The 20,173-nt window shown below is 54.0% G+C and overlaps 8 protein-coding genes across 8 annotated transcripts; 5 read left to right on the top strand and 3 right to left on the bottom strand.

The window, feature by feature from the left end:
* Window positions 1-367: 367 nt before the first annotated feature.
* On the top strand, window positions 368-991 carry PG985_015822 (uncharacterized protein; the record flags this gene model as incomplete). The annotated part of the gene is made up of 2 exons (XM_066835588.1): window positions 368-460; window positions 692-991. 2 exons carry the CDS (start codon window positions 368-370, stop codon window positions 989-991), a joined length of 393 nt encoding a protein of 130 aa, XP_066676791.1.
* Window positions 992-1,905: 914 nt separating this feature from the next.
* PG985_015821 (uncharacterized protein) lies at window positions 1,906-3,174 on the bottom strand (the record flags this gene model as incomplete). Its single annotated transcript, XM_066835587.1, has 2 exons — window positions 1,906-3,012; window positions 3,064-3,174. 2 exons carry the CDS (start codon window positions 3,172-3,174, stop codon window positions 1,906-1,908), a joined length of 1,218 nt encoding a protein of 405 aa, XP_066676790.1.
* Window positions 3,175-4,437: 1,263 nt separating this feature from the next.
* On the bottom strand, window positions 4,438-4,908 carry PG985_015820 (uncharacterized protein; the record flags this gene model as incomplete). The annotated part of the gene is made up of 2 exons (XM_066835586.1): window positions 4,438-4,756; window positions 4,865-4,908. 2 exons carry the CDS (start codon window positions 4,906-4,908, stop codon window positions 4,438-4,440), a joined length of 363 nt encoding a protein of 120 aa, XP_066676789.1.
* A 1,282-nt stretch (window positions 4,909-6,190) lies between these two features.
* On the top strand, window positions 6,191-8,427 carry PG985_015819 (RabGAP/TBC; the record flags this gene model as incomplete). The annotated part of the gene is made up of 5 exons (XM_066835585.1): window positions 6,191-6,235; window positions 6,309-6,324; window positions 6,517-6,697; window positions 6,760-8,119; window positions 8,170-8,427. 5 exons carry the CDS (start codon window positions 6,191-6,193, stop codon window positions 8,425-8,427), a joined length of 1,860 nt encoding a protein of 619 aa, XP_066676788.1.
* A 2,338-nt stretch (window positions 8,428-10,765) lies between these two features.
* On the top strand, window positions 10,766-12,266 carry PG985_015818 (branched-chain amino acid aminotransferase; the record flags this gene model as incomplete). The annotated part of the gene is made up of 2 exons (XM_066835584.1): window positions 10,766-11,869; window positions 12,093-12,266. The coding sequence occupies 2 exons, from the start codon at window positions 10,766-10,768 to the stop codon at window positions 12,264-12,266; spliced, it is 1,278 nt and encodes a 425-aa protein (XP_066676787.1).
* Window positions 12,267-13,663: 1,397 nt separating this feature from the next.
* Window positions 13,664-15,054, bottom strand: PG985_015817 (uncharacterized protein; the record flags this gene model as incomplete). Its single annotated transcript, XM_066835583.1, has 3 exons — window positions 13,664-13,732; window positions 13,813-14,022; window positions 14,071-15,054. 3 exons carry the CDS (start codon window positions 15,052-15,054, stop codon window positions 13,664-13,666), a joined length of 1,263 nt encoding a protein of 420 aa, XP_066676786.1.
* Window positions 15,055-15,845: 791 nt separating this feature from the next.
* On the top strand, window positions 15,846-17,035 carry PG985_015816 (homoserine O-acetyltransferase; the record flags this gene model as incomplete). The annotated part of the gene is made up of 2 exons (XM_066835582.1): window positions 15,846-16,143; window positions 16,308-17,035. 2 exons carry the CDS (start codon window positions 15,846-15,848, stop codon window positions 17,033-17,035), a joined length of 1,026 nt encoding a protein of 341 aa, XP_066676785.1.
* Window positions 17,036-18,077: 1,042 nt separating this feature from the next.
* Window positions 18,078-19,373, top strand: PG985_015815 (uncharacterized protein; the record flags this gene model as incomplete). The annotated part of the gene is made up of 1 exon (XM_066835581.1): window positions 18,078-19,373. The coding sequence occupies one exon, from the start codon at window positions 18,078-18,080 to the stop codon at window positions 19,371-19,373; it is 1,296 nt and encodes a 431-aa protein (XP_066676784.1).
* Window positions 19,374-20,173: the final 800 nt, after the last annotated feature.

Below are 20,173 nucleotides of genomic sequence, written 5' to 3'. Positions count from 1 at the left end.
CCGCTGGTGTTTGGTCATGCCTGGAAACGTTACCCGCTCCGGTGCTGGGAGTAGAGAAACCGATCCAATGGATGTTTCGTTTCCTTGCTCTGCGGTATTTCAAGTTGTCAAAAGTAACATCAGTTGGGGCTCCCCGTATGACGACGAATGAATCAGCATAGGCATGTAATTGGGTATGTAATCCAGGTCTCTTTTGCTCATATGTCCTTTCATTACTCGAGAAGGGGCTCCCTCCTTTTGTTACCAACCTAAGTCCCGCCCCAATTTTGGGTTTCGCCATCGTCCGAGCCAAGAAGCTCCGGCCCGGGAAGAAGGGCACCTGATAACTGCGTCTCAGAGATGCAGCCCTACTGCCTCATGTGAAGACATGCTTGACAACTTCCTGACAAAGGCTGGACCGACCTCGAGTATTCCTGCCCGATCGAAGAAGAAGGGGTCGGGCGATGTCAATACGGGCGCGGTACGGCTCGCCATCAATGATCGAACCGCTTCTGTCATTGTAATGGGAGAACCCCATTTCAGTTTTATATACCGCACTGTCCCTACCCCCTCCCCACGATTCAGCACCACCCCTACTAGGATAAAGCGACTGACATGGACTCACCAGTAAGACTGATCCCCCCTCAGTAAATGCTTATAATTACTCCAAACAAAGCAGCTAAACAGACTAATAACCCTACCACTTATCTAGGAGACGGAGAGGAATATCCATGGACCTCATCATTATCACCCGTATTACTCAGGAAGCCGGCGACCCTCCAGAGGCGAAAGGTTGCCGTTCTTCACAACAGAGGGCTACGCTCACACACCAGAGCCGCAACTATCGCCCTCGGAGGAAGAAGAAGAGGAAGAAAGCAGCTGGCTTTGCGTCTGCGGTGTACCGGTCTTGTCCTTTGACGACCTCGTGCGATGCGTGGTGGGAGCCATCGCTCTGGTGCTGCTCGGCTGGCTGTGGGTTGGCTCAATGTATCCTCCGAACGCCTATGAGTGAACGTAGATTCCATGAGCATGCGTATTGCTCTACAGGACGGACAGGACAGCAAAAAGCAGATTCCCTGGGACCACAGAAGATGAGGCTCGCCAGCTATGAATAGAGAGATATCGACTTATTAGAGGGATGGAGCAACACTGAAAATAATAATCCGGGACAGAGGAAGACACTGAGCTACGACGGCATTTAATATATGGCCCTGTTTCACATTGAACCAATATCAGGCAGGCAGAGACGATTTGAGCGTACAATTATATTGATTGATGGTCATCAACTTTCTCGGATCCATGCTAGTAGAACCAAAGCGATGTACAATCCGCTTTTTGCAGTCTGCGTGCATATCCATGAGAAAACACTGCGTAAAAAGGGGGGCGGGCTGAGCTGCAATAAACCCCATCGAATCCCTCCTGGTGAGCCGTGTAGTGTGTGTGTGCAGTCGGATGGTGATGTTTGCGTTGACCATCCACCAATCCTTTGGGTCAATGCCGGTGTACCGCATACTGTCCAGTGAGAAACCGGCATCGCTGTCATAATATCAACGAGAAAGGGGGAAAATAATAAAATACAAGCAGATGGTTCTTGGTCCATCTGCGGGGGGGGGGAAACCGTTGCGTTGCGCTAGTCTCGAACGGGGCTTGCTCGAGCTGGAGGTAAGGCCGCGGTGGAATCTCCGATCTGGCCCTTGAGGCGCCAGTAAGAAGCGGTGGTGCAGACGGTATGTAAGAGATGGTTGAGAGAGAAAAGGGTCATTTTTCCGGTTTGGCAGAACCTTTCTTTTTCTTTGGTTTAGCAGAATCTTTCTCCGGTTTGGCAGAATCTTCCTTCGGTTTGGCCGAGTCTTTCCCCGGCTTGGCCGAGTCTTTCTCCGGCTTGGTCGAGTCTTCCTTCGCCGACAGACCTTGCTCCTAGCGGTGCTAGCGCTGGTAGGGGTGGAATCCTCGGTTACTTCCTCGGCCGCCGCCACGGTAGTTGGCGCCGGGCCGGCCTGCGTTCTTGGGGCCAGTGGGGGCGTTTGCTGGCGGTGCGTGGTTAGGGTCAGCAGGTCCTGGGCTGTGGTGACCGCCGCCCCTGTTTCCACGGAAGCCGCCCCGGCCACCCTGATTGAAGTTCGGTTGTGGGACGTCGTCGTACATACCTTCCCACGACGTCGGGTCGCCGCCAGCAGCAGCAGCAGGTCCACCGCCACCGCCGCCGCCGCCTCCCATACCATATCCGCCACCTCCGCCCTGCCCGTAGCCTCCGCGGCCGCCACGACGGCCTCCACGTCCACCAAACTGCTGCTGATGCTGCTGCTGGTTGTTGAATCCCTGCTGTTGCTCGCCACCGCCCTGGCCTGCACCGCCCTGGTTCATCTGGCCCTGCATCTGCTGTTGCATCTGTTGCATCATAGCGGGATTCATGCCGGCCATGGGGTTCTGGCCAGCCTGACCAGCGGCATTAGGGCTGCCGCCGCCGCCTTGAGCCATCTGGTTTGCCATCTGCATCTGCATCATCTGCTGCATCATCGCTGGATTCATACCGCCAGGCATCATGCCCATGCCCATACCCCGGTTCATGGCCATTTGCTGCTGCATCATGGTCATGTACTGCTGCATCCGCTGCATGTACTGCGCCATTACCTGCGGCGTCATGCCACCTTGAGACATCTGATTCGCCATCGGGTTTTGCGGGCTGGCCTGCTCCTCCGGACCCTTCCTGAACTTGCCACGTCGGGAGGTCTCCTCTTCCTCACGCATATTACCACGGGGCTGAGCTTTCTTCACCTCGATGGGCTTGCCGTGGATCTCCAAGGGGACGCTGAGGCAGTTGTCCACGCCAGCCTCGCTCTCGAACGTGACGAAGCCGAAGCCCCTGGGTCGTCCAGTATCCTTGTCCATCATCAGGGTGGCATCGACGACACGGCCGAACTGAGCGAAGTAGTCCTTAAATTCGGATTCTGTCGTGTCTTGGCTGACACCACCGACAAAGATCTTGCTGGTCTTCTCTTGTTCGTCGCGCGGAATAGCACGCTTAGGATCAATCTAGGCTTAATATTAGCGTGCTGCTCAGGGCTAAGGGCGGAAGTGGCTTACGATCTTCCCATCCAAGAAATGCTCCTTGACCATAACAATGTTCACTGTCTTGGGATCCTTGAAGGTGAGGAAGCCGAAGCCTCGCGATCGGCCGGTCGCACTATCTCTCATGACGGTGCATTCCGTCACCTCACCAAACTGGGTGAAATAGTCACGAAGGGACTCTGGAAGGACGTTTAGTCAATAGCTACTTATGCGATGGGCCTAGAAACAACTCACGATCCGTGGTCTCCCAGTTGAGTCCACCAATGAACATTTTCCTATGGCAAGAACATTGTTAGTCGGCCTCCTAAACATAAAATGGCGTGCTGGTCTGCTGTGCTGTAGCGTGGTGTGAGATCAATCAAACATGGGCGGACAACAGTCTAGCTAGGCAGTTGTCACTTGAGCAAACATGCGAAGCCTGTCTCGGCTGTGTGCCAATGAGGTTTGCGAAATGTGATTAGAGGACCCAAGCATCGCGCTAGGTTTGCCTTCGTCTATGCGAGCAGCCGCTTAGGAGATTCCCATGCCCCAGGACCGGGAAGAACGCAATGGCCCATGATACAACTCCCTCGGAATGGTAATAAGGTCTGCCTTGGGATTTTGCGAGAGAGCACCTCGGATGCCGAGAGTTTGCCGATCTTCAGGAAGTGTAGATGATGTGGCCGAACCATAGGGACGGAGTTCGGAAGAGCACACCACACACAGAAACATTCCTTGGAGGAAGATTATGTAGCGGAGTTGCCATATTGTTGTCGGAATTCTTTGTTTTTGCTGATTTCGCTACCGTGAAGCTAGCATATGGCCTCGAGCGCTATTCGCTGCCATTGATTGTTACAAGCCATCAAAGAGAGAGACAGGGTCTCGTCTAGCTTTATGAGCCTATCTCTTGACGAACGGCTATGGAAGGCAGTGTCTGTGATCTTGTACTGACTATAGTCGATGATGTTCATATCGTGGCCTCTTCTCAGGTAGTAAATCTGTGGGCCAAGCTTGTACTGCCTGCATCTCAACTCTTCCAAAGTCTCTCAGGGCGTACCGCCATGGACACTAGGTATTTGGGACAGGCTGAAGTGATCTCGGCGATGGGTTGGTACACGGGCTGATTCGAAACCCAACTGTGACAAGCCTCCCATTGAAGCCAACAAGCCCGGGATTATCTCCTTCTTGTCCAATCTTATCTGGATTCGAGCCCCCCAGGGTCCTGAAGCAGCAATTCTCATGTTGCCCTTGGCCATCACAGCAATCGCCATCCGCGCGGCAGCAGCAGCCACGCGTACCTACGCCGAGTACGACCAATCCGACCACATTGGCAGAAATCTCTCTCTTGGAGATCATGAGGCGGGGAGGCGGGCAGGGACATCAAAATAGCAATGGAGGAAAGCATCAAACTTACCCGTCTTCTTTGGCACTGGGGCCACGCGTCGAATGATAATTCGGAGTGGAGGCTTCCTCTCTCATGGGTGTGGAAGTGTCCATATCTCTGGGCGGATTGTTGCCCAGGTTGAAATCGACATCATCGTCATCATCATCTTCGTACTCAGCCTGTTGTTGGTAGTCGTCGTTGTTGTAACCATTCTGATTAGGGTCGTAGGCGGGCTCCTCTTCGACATGAGGTTCGGGTTGCGCAGGAGCTGGGGCCGGGGGTTGTTCCACTGGTTGCTCCTGCTTCGCTGGGGCAGGCGCCGCTGCAGGTTCGTTATCGTCGTAGCTGTTTGTGGTCAGTCGCGGTCAATGGGTTGCGATCGAGTTGCGATGGTCGGGGACAGGCACGGAATGCGCGGCTGCAGTGGGAGTCCGGGGGAAGGGAGGCACTCACAGATCAGCGAAGAGATCATCTTCCATGTTCTCGGGTTCAGTCATGATGGGCGGTGTGGTTGTATGAGATACACCTATAGGTGAAGCTGGTAAAAGGCGAAGCACAGAAAACGGCTGTAAACAACAGCCAGGCAGTGCTTGGTAGATGGATTTCCTCGAGGAACTTTGGGGGCCCAAGGATTCCAGAGCACTGTGAAGAAAGGTAAGTCTAGAGGGAAAAAAGACCGGCAGGGTCTTGTGGTTGTGGATGTCGCACGTATGTTGTTGAATGGGGATGGAAGATGGGACAGGCCGATACAGATAAAAAAGAATCGGCAGCTGGAGCAGGAGGTTCCAGTCGCGCATCAACCCAAACCCCCAGAACCAGAAGGCAGACAGAAGGTGCTTTTCTACTTTGGTAATGAAGTGGGGTCTTTGATGGATGCTGGTTGTGGCACAGGCCATTCATTCATTGGGGGGCCATTGGGTCACTGATTCACTGGTCAGCCAGCTCTGAATCAAGCAAGTCAGCCACTTATTGAGCACTGCTCGAAACACATGCTGCAAGTGGGCACTGGAGATGGAGGTCCATCGCTCAAGGCATTCTAAATTACCTGCTCAATGCGTCTACGTTCAATGTATCAATTGCCGTTCTCAGCCCCTAAGAAGGGAAGCCTTTTCTAAACTTATAAAGTACTCAATCAACTATTGCTTCACGAGATTTCGAGGATTTCTGAATGATGCTAAAGTACATATTCAGGAGTGCAAGAGGCGATGCAAGCAAAGTGGTCTTTGAGGTATGTAAGCAATCAACGCGGGGCTCGAAGCGCTCGAAGCGAGGATCGGCTGCCTTGCTTGCTTCGTGACAACTCTGCTTCTATTGGTCGCAATGCATCAATGACAAACAGTAGCGTTGAAAGAAGAGTTCATATCTCAATTCCGGGGTCTATATACCTGTATTACTCAGGCAACCGCAAATGACATCTCCTGTCGCAGCTGTCTGGGCATGTGGGGAGTAAGGCAATCTCGAATGATGGCTGATATTAAAGTGCCTAGGCACTGCCGTCTGGTTGTTGTTGTAGGCCAGGCCAGGCACAGCAGGCCGTTGATTGGCCGAGAGGGCCCAGCACTTACTTGAATTGTGGCGGGCAGCTCGTCAAAGCTCCATCATTGATCCATCCCGTAGCGCAAAGTGGGCCGGCTTTGGCTCAGGCGATCGGTGAACTTGTTGTAACGACTTGGGGCAGAGAGGGAGGGACACACTCCAGACCCCAGAGAAGAGACACTTTACAACACCAAACATGTAATTTGATACTGCTTCTTCCCTCCAACCACAATCCCACAAAATATGTTCTCTTCTTCGGGTAGCGGCAAGAAGCCGCCTCCTCAGCAGGTAAGAGTGTTGCGCCCCTCCATTTCTGTCCATGGCTTTGGTGATCTTGGTTGCTGATCGTGAAATGACGTAGGAAATGGTCCAAGTCGGTATGTTTCTTTGAGAGCTGCGATGCCTTCCAGGCATGCGCGCAACGCGATTTGGACACTGGGATGGAGGAAATGATTGGACCAATTACTAATATTCTCTTTTCGTCTTGGCTCTAGACAGGTCCGAGTATGTACACCTCTTCCACCCCCCAAAACTCAAGATCCTAGCCTTCGCGTTGGTTTAATGAACAGTCGCTGAGTATGAATTCAGTTCGGCTTCGCCTTTCTGGCGCCCCTCCCGGGACAGCGCCCCGAAGAAGAACAGCGGTAGCAGGAACGTCAGCACCAACCGAGACCCCAATAAAGTCATCGGCGCCGCCTACTCCCATGCTGACATGCTCAAATTCGATTCTCTGTCCGTCGCCCTGGCCCCGTATTTGAGTTGATGGTCTGGCTGACAACAAGAATCAGGAGCTTGTCGAACTCATCCACGAGACCGAAAACGCCTCCCTCATCGAGTTCACAGAAACCCCGACTCAGTGATGTCTCTTCGCCGGCGACCGGAAGAAATTCATCGAGCCATTCTTCGCCCCCGCTCAAGACGTACTTTAGTTTCCTCTCCAACACCAATCAAGACTGGAACCCGGACGATCCTGAAGGAGAAGACATGTACGGCTACGACGACGACGATGGAGACGACTTTGGGTTACCTAGTCTCTCCAACATGAAGAGGAAATCAAGGCGCAAGGCCGCAGCGCAGGACAGTGCAGCCCCCCAAGGAAACAATGCACCCGTGGATGATGTGTTTGGCCACTCCCGACGCTATTCCGATAGCGCCGACATAGCGATCGAGAGACCGTCAACGACGTATCCGATGCCCAAGAAAAGCGAGGGGAAGATACTCCGGCCGCAATACAAAGACATACTGAAAGGTAGGTCGCCTGGCAGCAGCTCCGCACAGGCTTCGCGTGCTAACACTTCATCTCAAGACCCAGCGAATGCTTTACATCTAATCAACCACCCAGCAATCCCAGTAAATGCCACCCCCAAAGAGGTTGACGTAATGAACTCGCGCGTCACCAAGATCAACAAGTTCAAGAAGCTACTTCAAGCGACAACCATACCCATTACGGACCTCAGAGCTTTGGCATGGGGTGGGGTGCCCGAGGAGGTCCGTGCCATGACATGGCAACTGTTGCTTAGTTATCTTCCAACAAGCAGCGAGAGACGTGTTGCAACCTTGGAGAGGAAAAGGAAAGAGTATCTGGATGGAGTGCGGCAAGCCTTCGAGCGCGGCGGCAACGCTCCCTCCTCCGCTGGCCGGTCCAGGGGCTTAGATGAGGCCGTATGGCATCAAATCAGCATTGACGTGCCCCGGACAAATCCCCACATCGAGTTGTATGGATACGAAGCGACTCAGCGGTCCCTCGAACGGATCTTATACCTTTGGGCTATCCGGCATCCGGCAAGTGGCTACGTCCAAGGCATCAACGACTTGGTATCCCCTTTTTGGCAGGTCTTCTTGGGTAGCTACATCACCGACTGCAACATCGAAAGCGGCATGGATCCTGGGCAGTTGCCAAAGGCAGTCCTCGATGCGGTTGAGGCAGACTCATTCTGGTGTCTGACAAAACTGCTTGATGGCATCCAAGACCATTACATTGTTGCCCAACCTGGAATCCAACGTCAGGTTACCGCGCTGAGGGATCTCACCGCACGGATCGATAGCGATCTTGCGAAGCATCTGGAAAATGAGCACGTGGAGTTCATCCAATTCAGTTTCCGATGGATGAACTGTCTTCTTATGAGGGAAGTCAGTGTCAGAAACACGATTCGCATGTGGGATACATATCTGGTACAGACATTCGGCCATTCCTCGTGAGGCAATCGCTAACTTGAAAACAGGCTGAGGAACAGGGTTTCTCCGAGTTCCATCTGTACGTCTGCGCTGCGTTCCTTGTGAAGTGGTCAGCCAAACTCCTGAAAATGGATTTCCAAGAGATTATGATGTTTCTGCAGGCTCTGCCTACGAAAGATTGGACAGAAAAAGACATTGAGCTCCTGCTAAGCGAGGCATACATCTGGCAAAGCCTCTTCAAGAATTCAGCTGCGCATCTTCGAGGAGGTCCTAGCAGGTCACCCTCGGCGAATATGCAGCTTTAAGAGAGGCCGGAAGCATATTCGACTCCACAGTCACCAGCAACAGCCATACTTTCATATTCTCAGGTCTTCGCCATCATCACCAGTAATCTCTCGAACTGGGTCTTACCGAGCTGCTTAAGATCCATTGCTAGGCCATCAAGCCGCGCCCATTGCTGGACGAGCAGCTATATGCAACAATACGAGTCCTAGTGACATTCTCATCTGAAGGTAACCCAATATAGGATCAGCACTCGCCCGAGCGCTGCGCTGGGCGTGGCTTTGCATCGGGGCTGCACTGGGGTTGCATTCACGTCGCCAGCTTGAGCCGAAGGCACGAGACTGCTACGACGCAGTACCCCCACGAAGCTACGCTGGCGCATGGTATTAACATGTATTGCTGACAGGAAAGGAAAGGTGCATCGAGATCCGGCCGACGTGATACTCGGCTGATAGCGATGCCAACTGTCGGCTTTCGGCAGATTCTCAATGCGGTAGAGTCGAAAAACATCGATGCATCTTGGCAATACAGGGTGCACGAAGCCAAGTCGAGCCAATGGCCAGCTGAGCCGGGCCCCTTGTGATAAGGAGCCCACGATCTCTGCTCCCCAACGTGACTTGTTGGCCGCGAGTCCCTGTTTGGGATAAGCAGGCAAAACCGATTGTTGTTTGGGGCCAGGTGGAAAGAGCCGCATATTCTCGGCTTATATGCAAGGTCCCAATTCCGCCAAACAGAAAACCCACACAGATATGCCCGTTGCTAGTGGAAGGTCCACCCCGTCTCGGCTGTCATGGAAAACCTACGCGATGCATTGAGTATTTAGCTAGTAGGTTCGGTGGGCAGGCAGGCTCCAGGTTCGCGGCTTAAGAATTTGTTGCGAGGGCCAGTGTTTGGGTTCGAAATGGGATGGCGGTGAGCAAGCAAGTGGTTCGGGCTATTTTATAGAGTGAGAGAGTGTGTGTAACTCTATATACATCAGCGTAACTTCTATATAATAGACCCGTCCTATCCAACTACTTACTGCCAGAGAAAAGGGAGACGAACACAGCCGTCTTGAAAGACCAGAGCACCGGCGAGTGTAGCCGTCCACGGTGACGCAATGCGACTCTGCTTACATGCTCGATTCAACGGTTCCTCCGTTTTCGGTGGAGACCCAAGGTCTGACCAGGCCTTCCGTCTTATAGCGAGGTTCCACTTTACACCGACGACCGACTCTGCCATGGAATTTTTTCCAACTTGCTGCAGCAACGCCCTTCGTAGTTCCGCGTCCTCTTAGCTGCGGGTCTCACTCCCACTGACGCCGCGGGCAACCGAGAAGGCCAGAAGGGAAAAACACAGTTGTCCGCAATGGCAATTGCGACTCCCATGACCCGTTTGTCCCCCCAAGTATTCGTATGTACGTACGTAAAAGGTTGGGGGTTATACGATTTTGAAGCTTGTCTGGATCCAAACATACATACGTACAGCCAAACACACCGAAGGGGCACCTCTTTTTTTTCATTCACCCATTGCCATTGATGTTCGTTGCGAGTCTTGTTTGTTTGGTCTTAGCTGATAGATACCCGAGAGGCGTCCCACATGATCAATAATACATTGAGAGATAAGGAATTTGCATGACGGAGGAAACCTCGAGTCGTCATTCGACGGCATTTGGTCTCTCTGCCTCCATATCTGGATCTGGGACTTTGGGGATCCATTCTGGGTCAGCAAAAGATTTTGTTGGAACCACCCAGACCGCAACCAAGCATGTAACCAAAGGTAGCTAGATATGCATATCGTCGATTCCGTCGTCTTCTTGGGGTATGTGGGATGTGGAAACGACGGACGCCCTTCAGGTGACTCGTTTTCTTGGGCCGGTCCCGCCGCAGCCCAGCAGCCAGCAGCAGCGCGCGCCCGCAACCGCAAACACGCACAGGGATTGACCAATAATGACTCAGAAGAATTGGTTTCTTAGTGGAAGTACCTAGGGGGGCCGCGGCCAAAGGGTGGGAAATTTATACTTCTACTTATTCTATCAATGGTCACGCTCCCTTTTTTTCTTTGTTGTTTGCACGTTACTTACGACTTACTACTTGTTATTGCATCGGCTTATTCTGGCAGACCAGCAATTAAACTGAAAACTGCCTCGTGGTCCAGCCACTGATTTCCACACCTGCCAACAACAACAAAACCTTCTCTTAAACTCTTTTGTCTCTGCATCTTGCAGGTCGTTCAAGAGTGTAGTGTATCTGAACCAAACATTGGTTTCTGAAGTGCCTCCCTGACTTCGTTACATTCACTGCTGCTGCTGTTGCTGCTTCTGCTGCTGCTGCTATACACGCACAAAGCCTCTAGACCATCGCCGTCATCATCCCCATCAGCATGTCGCCTTCGGCTGTCCCGGCAAACACCCATGCGGGTGAGCCGGATCTGAACCTCACGGAGCAGGCCATTGAGCACCGCACCAACGGCAGCGCCGAGGCCAATGGCACGTCCAACATCACCAACGGCGTGCACACCAAGGCCCTGCCGCGGCTCGACGCTTCCAAGCTGACGTACTCGTTCACCAAGGCGCCGCGCGAGATCCCCGCGCCGGGCGTCACCAGCGAGGACGGCAACAGCATCTGCACCGACCACATGATCTGCGTGCCGTGGAAGGCCAAGTCGGGCTGGGGCACGCCGGAGCTGAAGCCGTACGGGCCCCTGAGCCTGATGCCGACGGCCTCGGTGCTGCACTACGCCACCGAGTGTTTCGAGGGCATGAAGGCCTACCGCGGCCACGACGGCAAGCTGCGCCTGTTCCGCCCGGACTGCAACGCCGAGCGCATGCTCATGTCCTCGGTGCGCATCTCCCTGCCCGCCTTTGAGCCGGCCGAGCTGGAGCGCCTGGTCCTCGCCCTCATGGCCGTCGACGGGCCCAAGTGGCTGCCCCGCGAGCGGCCCGGCACCTTCATCTACCTGCGCCCGACCATGATCGGCACCCAGGCCGCCCTCGGCGTCCAGGCCCCCTCCGAGGCCCTGCTCTACATCATCGCCAGCTACATGCCCGTCATGGACAACCCCGCGGGCGGCATGCGCCTGCACACCTCGCCCGACGACATGGTGCGCGCCTGGGTCGGCGGCTTCGGCTACGCCAAGGTGGGCGCCAACTACGGCCCCTCACTGCTGGCGACGCAGGAGGCGCGCGAGCGGGGGTTCGGCCAGATCCTCTGGCTCTACGGCCAGGAGGGCTACTGCACCGAGGCCGGCGCCAGCAACTTCTTCGTGGTGTGGACGGACAAGGCGTCGGGCAAGACGCAGGTCGTCACGGCGCCGCTCGACGACCGCCTCATCCTCGACGGCGTCACCCGCCGCAGCGTCCTGCAGCTCATCCGCGAGCGCCTGGGCGACGAGGTCGAGGTCGTCGAGCGCAAGTACACGATTGGGGAGGTCATGGAGGCGGAGAGCGAGGGGAGACTGCTCGAATGCTTCGCTTCTGGCACTGCTGTAAGTTTTCTTTCTTTTCCTTTTTTCGTCCCATCTGCTGGGTGTACTGTACGCTCGGCATCCTATGTTCTAGGACTCCTAGGACGGACATCAGATGGAGATGACCGCCCGTCCAATCCATTCCGACCATCTAAATTTAAAACTACCTACACGCCACATATACACAACCACCCACGTACACACACACAAAGATAAAACTTGCTAACGTGTAACCCCCTGACAGTACTTCGTCATGCCCATCTCATTGATCCACCACCGAGGTCAGGACCTGCCCTTCCCCATGGGCAAGGCGGGCGAGGGCGGTCCCGTCACCCTCAAGGTCAAGGGCTGGCTCAAGGACATCATGTACGGTGGCGAGCAGCATCCGTGGGGCGTCGTGGTGCCCGAGGAGCAGTAAAGCGAGAAAGTGAACAAAACAGGCGGGCGTCGTCAGACGTGGAGCAACGCCATCTCCAATCACAGCAGCAGCATTTTCTCGTCGATTTGCAGCTTATCATCTTGGTCGGCACGAAAATGCGCCTCCCCGGGTTCAACGCCCGGTCGCATCGCGGCACGTCGCCAGCAAGCTAGCAAGCAAGCAAACCCATCCTTCCTCGATCATCCATCCACCCCATATTGGCCGTTTGAGCATCAATGTATACCGAAATGGAGGCTTAGCGGCAGGGGCGGGTATGGCGTGTCGTCGGCCGCCGACCAATGATATCCGCATGTTGGGGCTCTGCACCACCGGAGTTCGAAGTGGGGGAGAAACGGAAAACATACCTACATATTACGGCAAGCCTATAGCCGTATACCTTAACACCCCAACTGCCACTTGCTTGCTGCATGGCGTTTTTGATTGACAGGAAGGAAGGGTCCGAAGCGGGGGAGGAGAGATGGAGAACAAGGAAAAAGAAAGAAAAAAGACGGTAGATTTCTGTTTTTTATCATGTTCAATCGTGGGGATTACACGATGCTTTCTCTACGGGTCTGCATCGTTGGAGCGAATTGGCGTTCGGGGTTTGTCTTTAATTTGTTACCAAGTTTTCCCTGGCGAGTACTCCTGAACTCCAAATTTTATCGAGTTCTATCAAAGAGCGAGCACTGGGTTAGAAATGGGTTGTACCCAGATAATAATAGAGATGCCGCATTTCATGAAACCAAACATGCCTATAGCACTCTGACTGATATTGACCACGATTACGATTGGATACTAGCCGGTCTATTTTTGTAGAACGGGAGCTGACCTGCTCTCTCTTCGAACATGGGACGTATTCGGCAACACACACACGAACATCCAACACCGGACTTCGTCAACAACGCCTGTATGCAGCCCTCCTGCGCATGAAATCGGTGGCTATGCAGCTCACCTCACTACTGGTATCCCTGAAACTTAACCATCATCATACGACTGTCTGCACATTGCCTGGCCAAGAGTGCCATGAAACCGATTACTATACGAGCTAAGATAGAGGTTGTGCGTTGTAAGACGCTTCCGCTGCCCCTCCAACATTGTACAAGCAAGATATCCCCTCTCTGGTAAATCAGCCAACATGCTGGGGGTATAAGATCCCGCCCTTCACTCGTCCCACCGGTAACCACCAGAGCTGCTAGATGTCACTAATGTAGACGGATCTTCTGAACATGAGCAAGATGCACCCACGCCTTAGACCCGTACGCGCCATTCGTCTGCTCAAGAGGACATTTACTCGCTCAGCACATCAGATCCGACGTACTCTCGATGAACAGCAACCACGATCATGCCTGCGAGGCGTCGTAGCAGCACAACCCCAACCACTGCCGCCCGCCCAGAAGTCACAGTTTTCCGCCCAAGAATGCGGCCATAATCTTGCCCGTCTCACTGTTCGCCTTCTCACAAAATTTCTGGAGTTGAATCAGCACATCGCTCCGGTTTACGATCTTCGTGAGGTCAACCAGCCGGTCCAGGCAAGGGGATCACATACCTTTTCATACTTGCTCATATCTTCCACCACCTCGCTGCTCGTACGGTCCAGGTCTTCACTGAGCTCGTCCAGGAGACCGTCAAGTTTAGATTTCATTCCTTTGGTTCCCTTACCACGACGCCCTTCTTCAGACAAGCCAGAATCCTCGCCGTACGATGGCATGGCCAGAAGCTCTTTGCCAATAAGTTCGATCTCGGCCTGGGCTGCTTCCTAGTCTTGTCGCAGGCGCGAGAGCTCATTCTTGCCATTGGCCAACACTTTCTCGAATTCCATGGCCAGGGTGCTGATCTGTACAGTTTGGGATCTTTGACTGTCTTCTCCGTTGTCCTGGGTGGACACAATGTTGAGCTGTGTCTCGCCATCAGATAGAGTAAGCAGGATTTGACGGAACTTCTGGTCTAGTTGGGCGACTGGGTCGAAGATGGCACTGACGGATGCTGTCACTTCATCGGTTAACTCCTTTTCCACTTTCTCAAATCCATCCATGGCCTTGGAGTGCAGAGCAAGACGTAGCTTGTGGTAGCGCTCTTCAAGCTCGGTAACTACAGGAGGCTCAGACGAGGGAGATCGTGACCGTGAGCGAGAATGACGGACGGCATGTTGTTGTGGTCGGTTGACATCAGGGGGAAGCGGGTCAGCATGGTACTGTTGAGCATGGGTATAAGGTCTTGGAGAGGGATAGTAGGGCTGTTGCGGCTGTGGCGAACGGTAGTCTTGAGGATAGCCACGCTCCTGACGATATTTTCGCCCAATGGTCATATGGTTCAAGTCACTCATTACGTGAGCTCCATTGTAGGTGTCGTTCTTCCTGATGGGTTGCTGAATATATCCTGAGTTTTTGTCGACCGCGTTTCTCGCGTAAGGCGAAAACCCATCAGGACGTTCCTTGGTGTGATCGAAGTTGTTGTGACCCTTACGATTCTGGCTGACATCATCTTGCGGAAACAAATCAGCCGGCGCTTTCACGTAGGAATGCTGCTTCATGTGATCCAAGCCGCTGTAGCCTGGGTGACCCTGGTTGTCATTGTCTCGCGGTTTTGGCACGGCAGCATTACCGTAAGAAGCTCTGAATGGAGCAAATAGAACTGTTTTGTGTTTCCTGGTGTCGTTCGTCTGCTGGGAAAGAGATGCATCAATGTTGACAGGTTCGTCGTCCGCAAAACGGAGTCTGAGAGATTTAGCGGTGCGAAGGAGTTCTTCGTTCTGGGAGACATCGGGACTGGCCCTCGCAGGTGACAACATGGCGTTGTTGGAAAACCGTTCTTGCAATTTGATACAGTTTCTAGAAGATGCGGTAGGTCTATTGGCGTCTAACGCACGAGATAAAGGGGATCAGGACCTGTATGCGGACGCCTTTTCGAAGAATTATGGAAGGATTATGCCTAATATGTTGAAAATTCGTAGCAATGAGCGGCTACATCCCCGATTGGCAGGCCTAGGTGTAAATTTTCCAAACTTTTCATGAAATGTTTGGAAGGCTCGGGTGGTTTGCGCCTTCCCTCAGTCGTGGAAGGTGCGAAACTGGATAAGTACCCAATGTGCGTGCCTTCCATCGCTCCTTCCCTTGTTGAATTCAATAGCCTCCAGAGTTAGGTAGAAGCGTATTCAATCAAATTTGAACCAATTCCATTTTGACCTGCGCCAGCTCCGCAACATTACCTAAATCATAGCTAGCCATCGTGATCGACCCGTCAACCTCGTAGTATAGGGGATCTCGCATCGAGATGAGCAGATAGTTTTTGGCGGAACATACCGTTTGTGGATAGCCCTTTGTATATTATTGACATGGAATCTCCGCTTATCGACTCCTCTATTCTCGGTCTTATCTCAACATCCAGAGAAGATATGGCGATTTGTACGTGTCGTGGACTGGCAATACCCCAGATTGTGTTCGCGGCTTTGACCCCGCCAAGGTCCTCATGATGTAACTTCATACTTGCATATATAAAAAGGCAGTGATGGCCTCCAACTTCCCCGCTCCGACAACCCCCTCTCTCTTCTCCTTTCAAACAGCAACAGAGACACCAGACATTATGCCAGAAACCAAATATTTCCAGAAGGGCTTGACCCTGTCGTCGCGGTCGGAGCCAGCTGGGCAGGCATTCCCGGCCAAATTGGCGTATTGGACTTTTGGCTCGCCATCGAACCCGGCCGTGCTGATGCCGACATGCTTCGGGGGCGACCTCAAAGGCACGCTGTCTTTTCTGTACAGCAGCGAAGACGGCAACTCTGATCCGCCCTTCCCACCCGAGAAGTACTTCGTCATTGTCGTGGGCTTGATGGGTGGAGGCGAATCGTCATCTCCGTCAAATCAGCCACTTCCCTTTGATGGTAAGCATGCTTGAGAGCTCCTATATTCCAAATTAGCTTTTGGTACAGTTGCGGTCATATCACGCAGTTGCATGCATGTTGACTCGTGGTATTCCTGTTATCTGCGCGCATATCAGAAGCCGTCTGCGACAGAGAAGAATAGAACTAATACCGACGCTCCGCAGGCCCCAGATTCGCTAAGGTCAGCTACGAAGATAACATTCGCCTACAGCATGCCTTGTGTACGGAGGAGTTCGGAATATCCAAACTGTTTGCCTACATTGGCTTCTCCATGGGTGGACAGCAGGCGTACCACATGGCCACGCTGTACCCTGACTTCGTAGAGAACATTGTCGGGCTCGCAACCAGCGCGAGGACGAGCTGGCACAACTGGTCTTTCCTGGAAGGTCCTAAGCATGCCTTAATCACAGCTCATGACTTCCACAACGGGAGCTACTTGACGCCAGCGGTTGATGGCGTCAAGGCTTTCAAAAGGGTATACGCAACCTGGGCTCTGAGCCAGGGCTGGTTCCGGCAAGAGTGCTGGAAGGAAGCTGGATACGATACCCTCCAAGAGTACCTCGAAGCAAACTGGACAACAGGTCCGGACGCCAACGATCTCCTGGCCATGCTTTGGACCTGGCAGAAGGGCGATATTTCGTTGCTGCACCCCGAGGATGGCGGAGATCTCGCCAAGACGTTGTCAAACATCAAAGCCAGGTGCTTGATAATGCCGAGTCGCACTGATCAGTACTTCCCGCCCGAGGACAATGAGGAGGAAGTGAAGCATCTGAAGAAGGGCGAGCTCTCAATTATCGAGACGGTATGGGGACACTTCGCTGGCGGTGGCATAGGGTCCAAGCAAGACACCGAGTTCATCAAGAAGGAGGTCAGGAGGTTCTTGAAGCTATAAGTGTCAAGTTATGGGATGTTCTGTAAATAACATGTAATGCATACCCTTATCTTGTCACAAGTGCTAGCAAGGACGGTGAGGTTTACACCCGTCGTATGCGCTGCTGGAACAGTCGCATGACATCTGCGAAAACATTGGTAGCTTCATCTTGATATCTAATTACATGTAGATAGATGTTCTCAGGCAGTATCTTCTTATCTCATGCCCTACAGCAGGCGATCCATCATACGTATCCGATCGACTCATCGAGAACCAGGATACTGGGGTTGTTAATGAGGGGGCCGGGTGTGTAGCGTCAGTGGGGTTTACAGGGGTGTGCCTGGCCCGACGGGCAGGTTAGCATGCAGGGACCGATCCCGGCAACGCAACTGATCTTGTGCCGCCAAACGATCAATACATACGTTGAGTACTTGTTTAAATTAAGAACTCCTTCATCTCTTGGGAGACGGACGCAAACAATACAGACTTCGGTATGTGAAGTGTACTGAAACTGTATTGGGTGCTCCCGTCTCACAACAAAACAACGGCTTCGGTTGCCGTCTCCTTGCATCAACTCAGAGACGGTGAGCGTAGGGTGCCAGTTGTGCCTGGCACTTGGGCCGAGGTGGACCAGCGACAGCACAACACACCAGACTGACTTCATCAAGCTCCCCTCCCAGCCACTTACTTTCTCACCTTCAGCTGCCACTCACAGCAGTCACCGCCTACCTACTCCTTACAGCTTTTCACCATAATGAGATCAAGCTGTTCCTGTCGTACAACAAAAGTCCTGCGTGGGAACCGGATCGTGCAATCGGGCCTGAACTAATAACGTTGCTGGTTGGATTGTCTTACATCAATCGGACAATAACACACCGTCGTAGCAACCCACACCAAGATCAGGTCAAAACGCAATCGCGCAATCGCGCTTGGTCGCAATACCATATAATCTGGCATCTGCATCTTGAAACCCAAAAAGACGATCATCGCCATCGCCACTATTCAGGAACACATCACTACCAGTAGATCTCCTCGAACAACGGAACTCAAATCACCATCCACGATGGTGTCTCCACTGCAGACTCTCCTGGGGCTGCCCGCATCGCTGCTGGTGCTGATCGCAACCCAGCTCCACGCGCAGCAAGTTCTACCCACCGCCGTCAAGAAGATGTCCCTCGATGAGGGCGAGAAGCTCCTGCCGCACTACCTGGGCTTTGCCGTGCCCGAACTGGAGCCGGCCCGGTCGCCCATCGAGGCGCGCCGCAACCTGGCCCCCGAAGAGGAGCTGCTGCTGGCCGCCAACTCCTCGGCAAGCCTGCCGTACCGCCCGCCCTTCGGCACGCACTATAGCGGTGAGGCGGCCCTGGAGGATTCGAGCATCGCACTGGCGCTGTTCCGGCGGAGGCGAGACGCCCTGGCCCGCCTGCAGGGCCGCTCGTTCGCGTGCCCGGAGAACACCAAGAGCTGCGACACGATCGGGCAGCCTAACTACTGCTGCGCGACGGGTGAGAGGTGCTTCAAGGTCGCCAACGCACCGAACGCGGGAAATGTGGGATGCTGCCCAACTGGCGCCAACTGCGGTGGCGCCGTCGGGAACTGTGGGAGCGGGAGCACGGCGTGTTCGGCTGAAGAGGGCGGCGGATGTTGCATACCGGGCTACATGTGCGCGCAGATCGGCTGCGTTGCCAGCTCGGTCTCCGTCATTACCATGACGACGACTTCCTCGACGGTCATTGCGGCGCCGTCCCCTACAACGGTCGTGACGACGGTCGTGGTTACGGTCAGCCCGTCCTCGCCGAAGCCGACGACGAGCACCGTCACGCAGACAACCACGGATCAATCGACCGACACCGACGGTCTCCCACCCTACCGACCCACCAGCGGCTCCGGCTCTCCGGTCACCACCGACGAGCCCGCGCCGTCCACCACGGAGCCGCCGAGCGACTACTGCCCGACGGGCTTCTACGCCTGCCTCGCCACGGCGGGCTCGGGCTGCTGCCGCACGGGACGCGACTGCGTCACGACGTCGTGCCCGCCCATCGCCAAGACCACGCTCACCTCCAACGGCCTGACGCTCGTGGTGCCCGTCACCGACGTCCCGGAGGCGCCGCCGACCCCGTCCACCTGCGCCGGCGGCTGGTTTCTTTGTCCTGGCGACGCCGGGCCCGTCGCGGGCTGCTGCCCCAGCGGCTACGAGTGCGGCACCGCCAGTTGCACGCTGAGCGCGGCGACGGCGACGGCGACGGTGCAGAAGGAGCTGCCGGGCGCCGGCAGCAGGAGCGGGGGCGGAGACGGTGCGGCTTGGTTGAGCGTTCTTTGGTCTGCTTGCGGGATACTGGCCGGGGCTGTGTTATTTTGATTGAGAGGGGAGTTGGTTGGTGGCCTATGCGAAAAAGCAAAGAGAAGAGGCTACGTCATTTTGCATTTTCTTTTCGTATAAACGGAGTTACGAGGGGAGAGGGTTCTTTTACATGAGTCATGCCGAACGATTACATGATAATGGACGAGGTGGAATGAAGAAACGCGTGAATTGGGCTGTGAGTACAGGATAGCACGGATAAGAATCTCTGGGGCTTACTCACTGCCAGCGGCAAGATGTTGTATATACATGGTCGCGCCTCAGGGGCAGCGAAGGGCGTTTACATTACAATACATACACATGAAATCTCGAGTGCACTGGCGGCGGCCAGCTTCATGAACTATGCGAACGAGTCGCCGAGAACATCGTTGACGGAAACGAACGTCTTGCAGACCCCTGGTGGCCTGTCTGTTAACGTCACGGGGAATACCCCCGGGGGCGTGCAGCTCATCAATGTATAAACCGTTCCCACCAAACCTAGTTTCTCTACTTTGAGTTGTATATGCCACCAGTATTCCCACAACAAAGTTCCGTAGGACGCGCATGGATTTAATACAGGGTAGCGAGTCGTCCCAGGAATGTTTACTCGAGTTCACCGAAAGAGCGAGGAGTCGAATTCGATCTGTGCTTGATTTTGTATGAATTACATGAGCTGAGACCTCGCCCCATGCCTGGATTACCAATGACGGAGAAGAGATCATATCTTCGCTACATGGCCATATATGCATGGAGGAGGCCCCTTGAATGAAACATAAGTACTTTTTCTTCTCATTCTTCTACCTAAGATATATATGGAGTTC

This window comes from Apiospora marii, assembly GCF_038362585.1.
Source record: "Apiospora marii strain CBS 49790 chromosome Unknown utg000013l_segment0_segment0, whole genome shotgun sequence".
Taxonomy (NCBI): domain Eukaryota; kingdom Fungi; phylum Ascomycota; class Sordariomycetes; order Amphisphaeriales; family Apiosporaceae; genus Apiospora; species Apiospora marii.
This window is presented reverse-complemented; position numbering and strand designations above follow the sequence as displayed.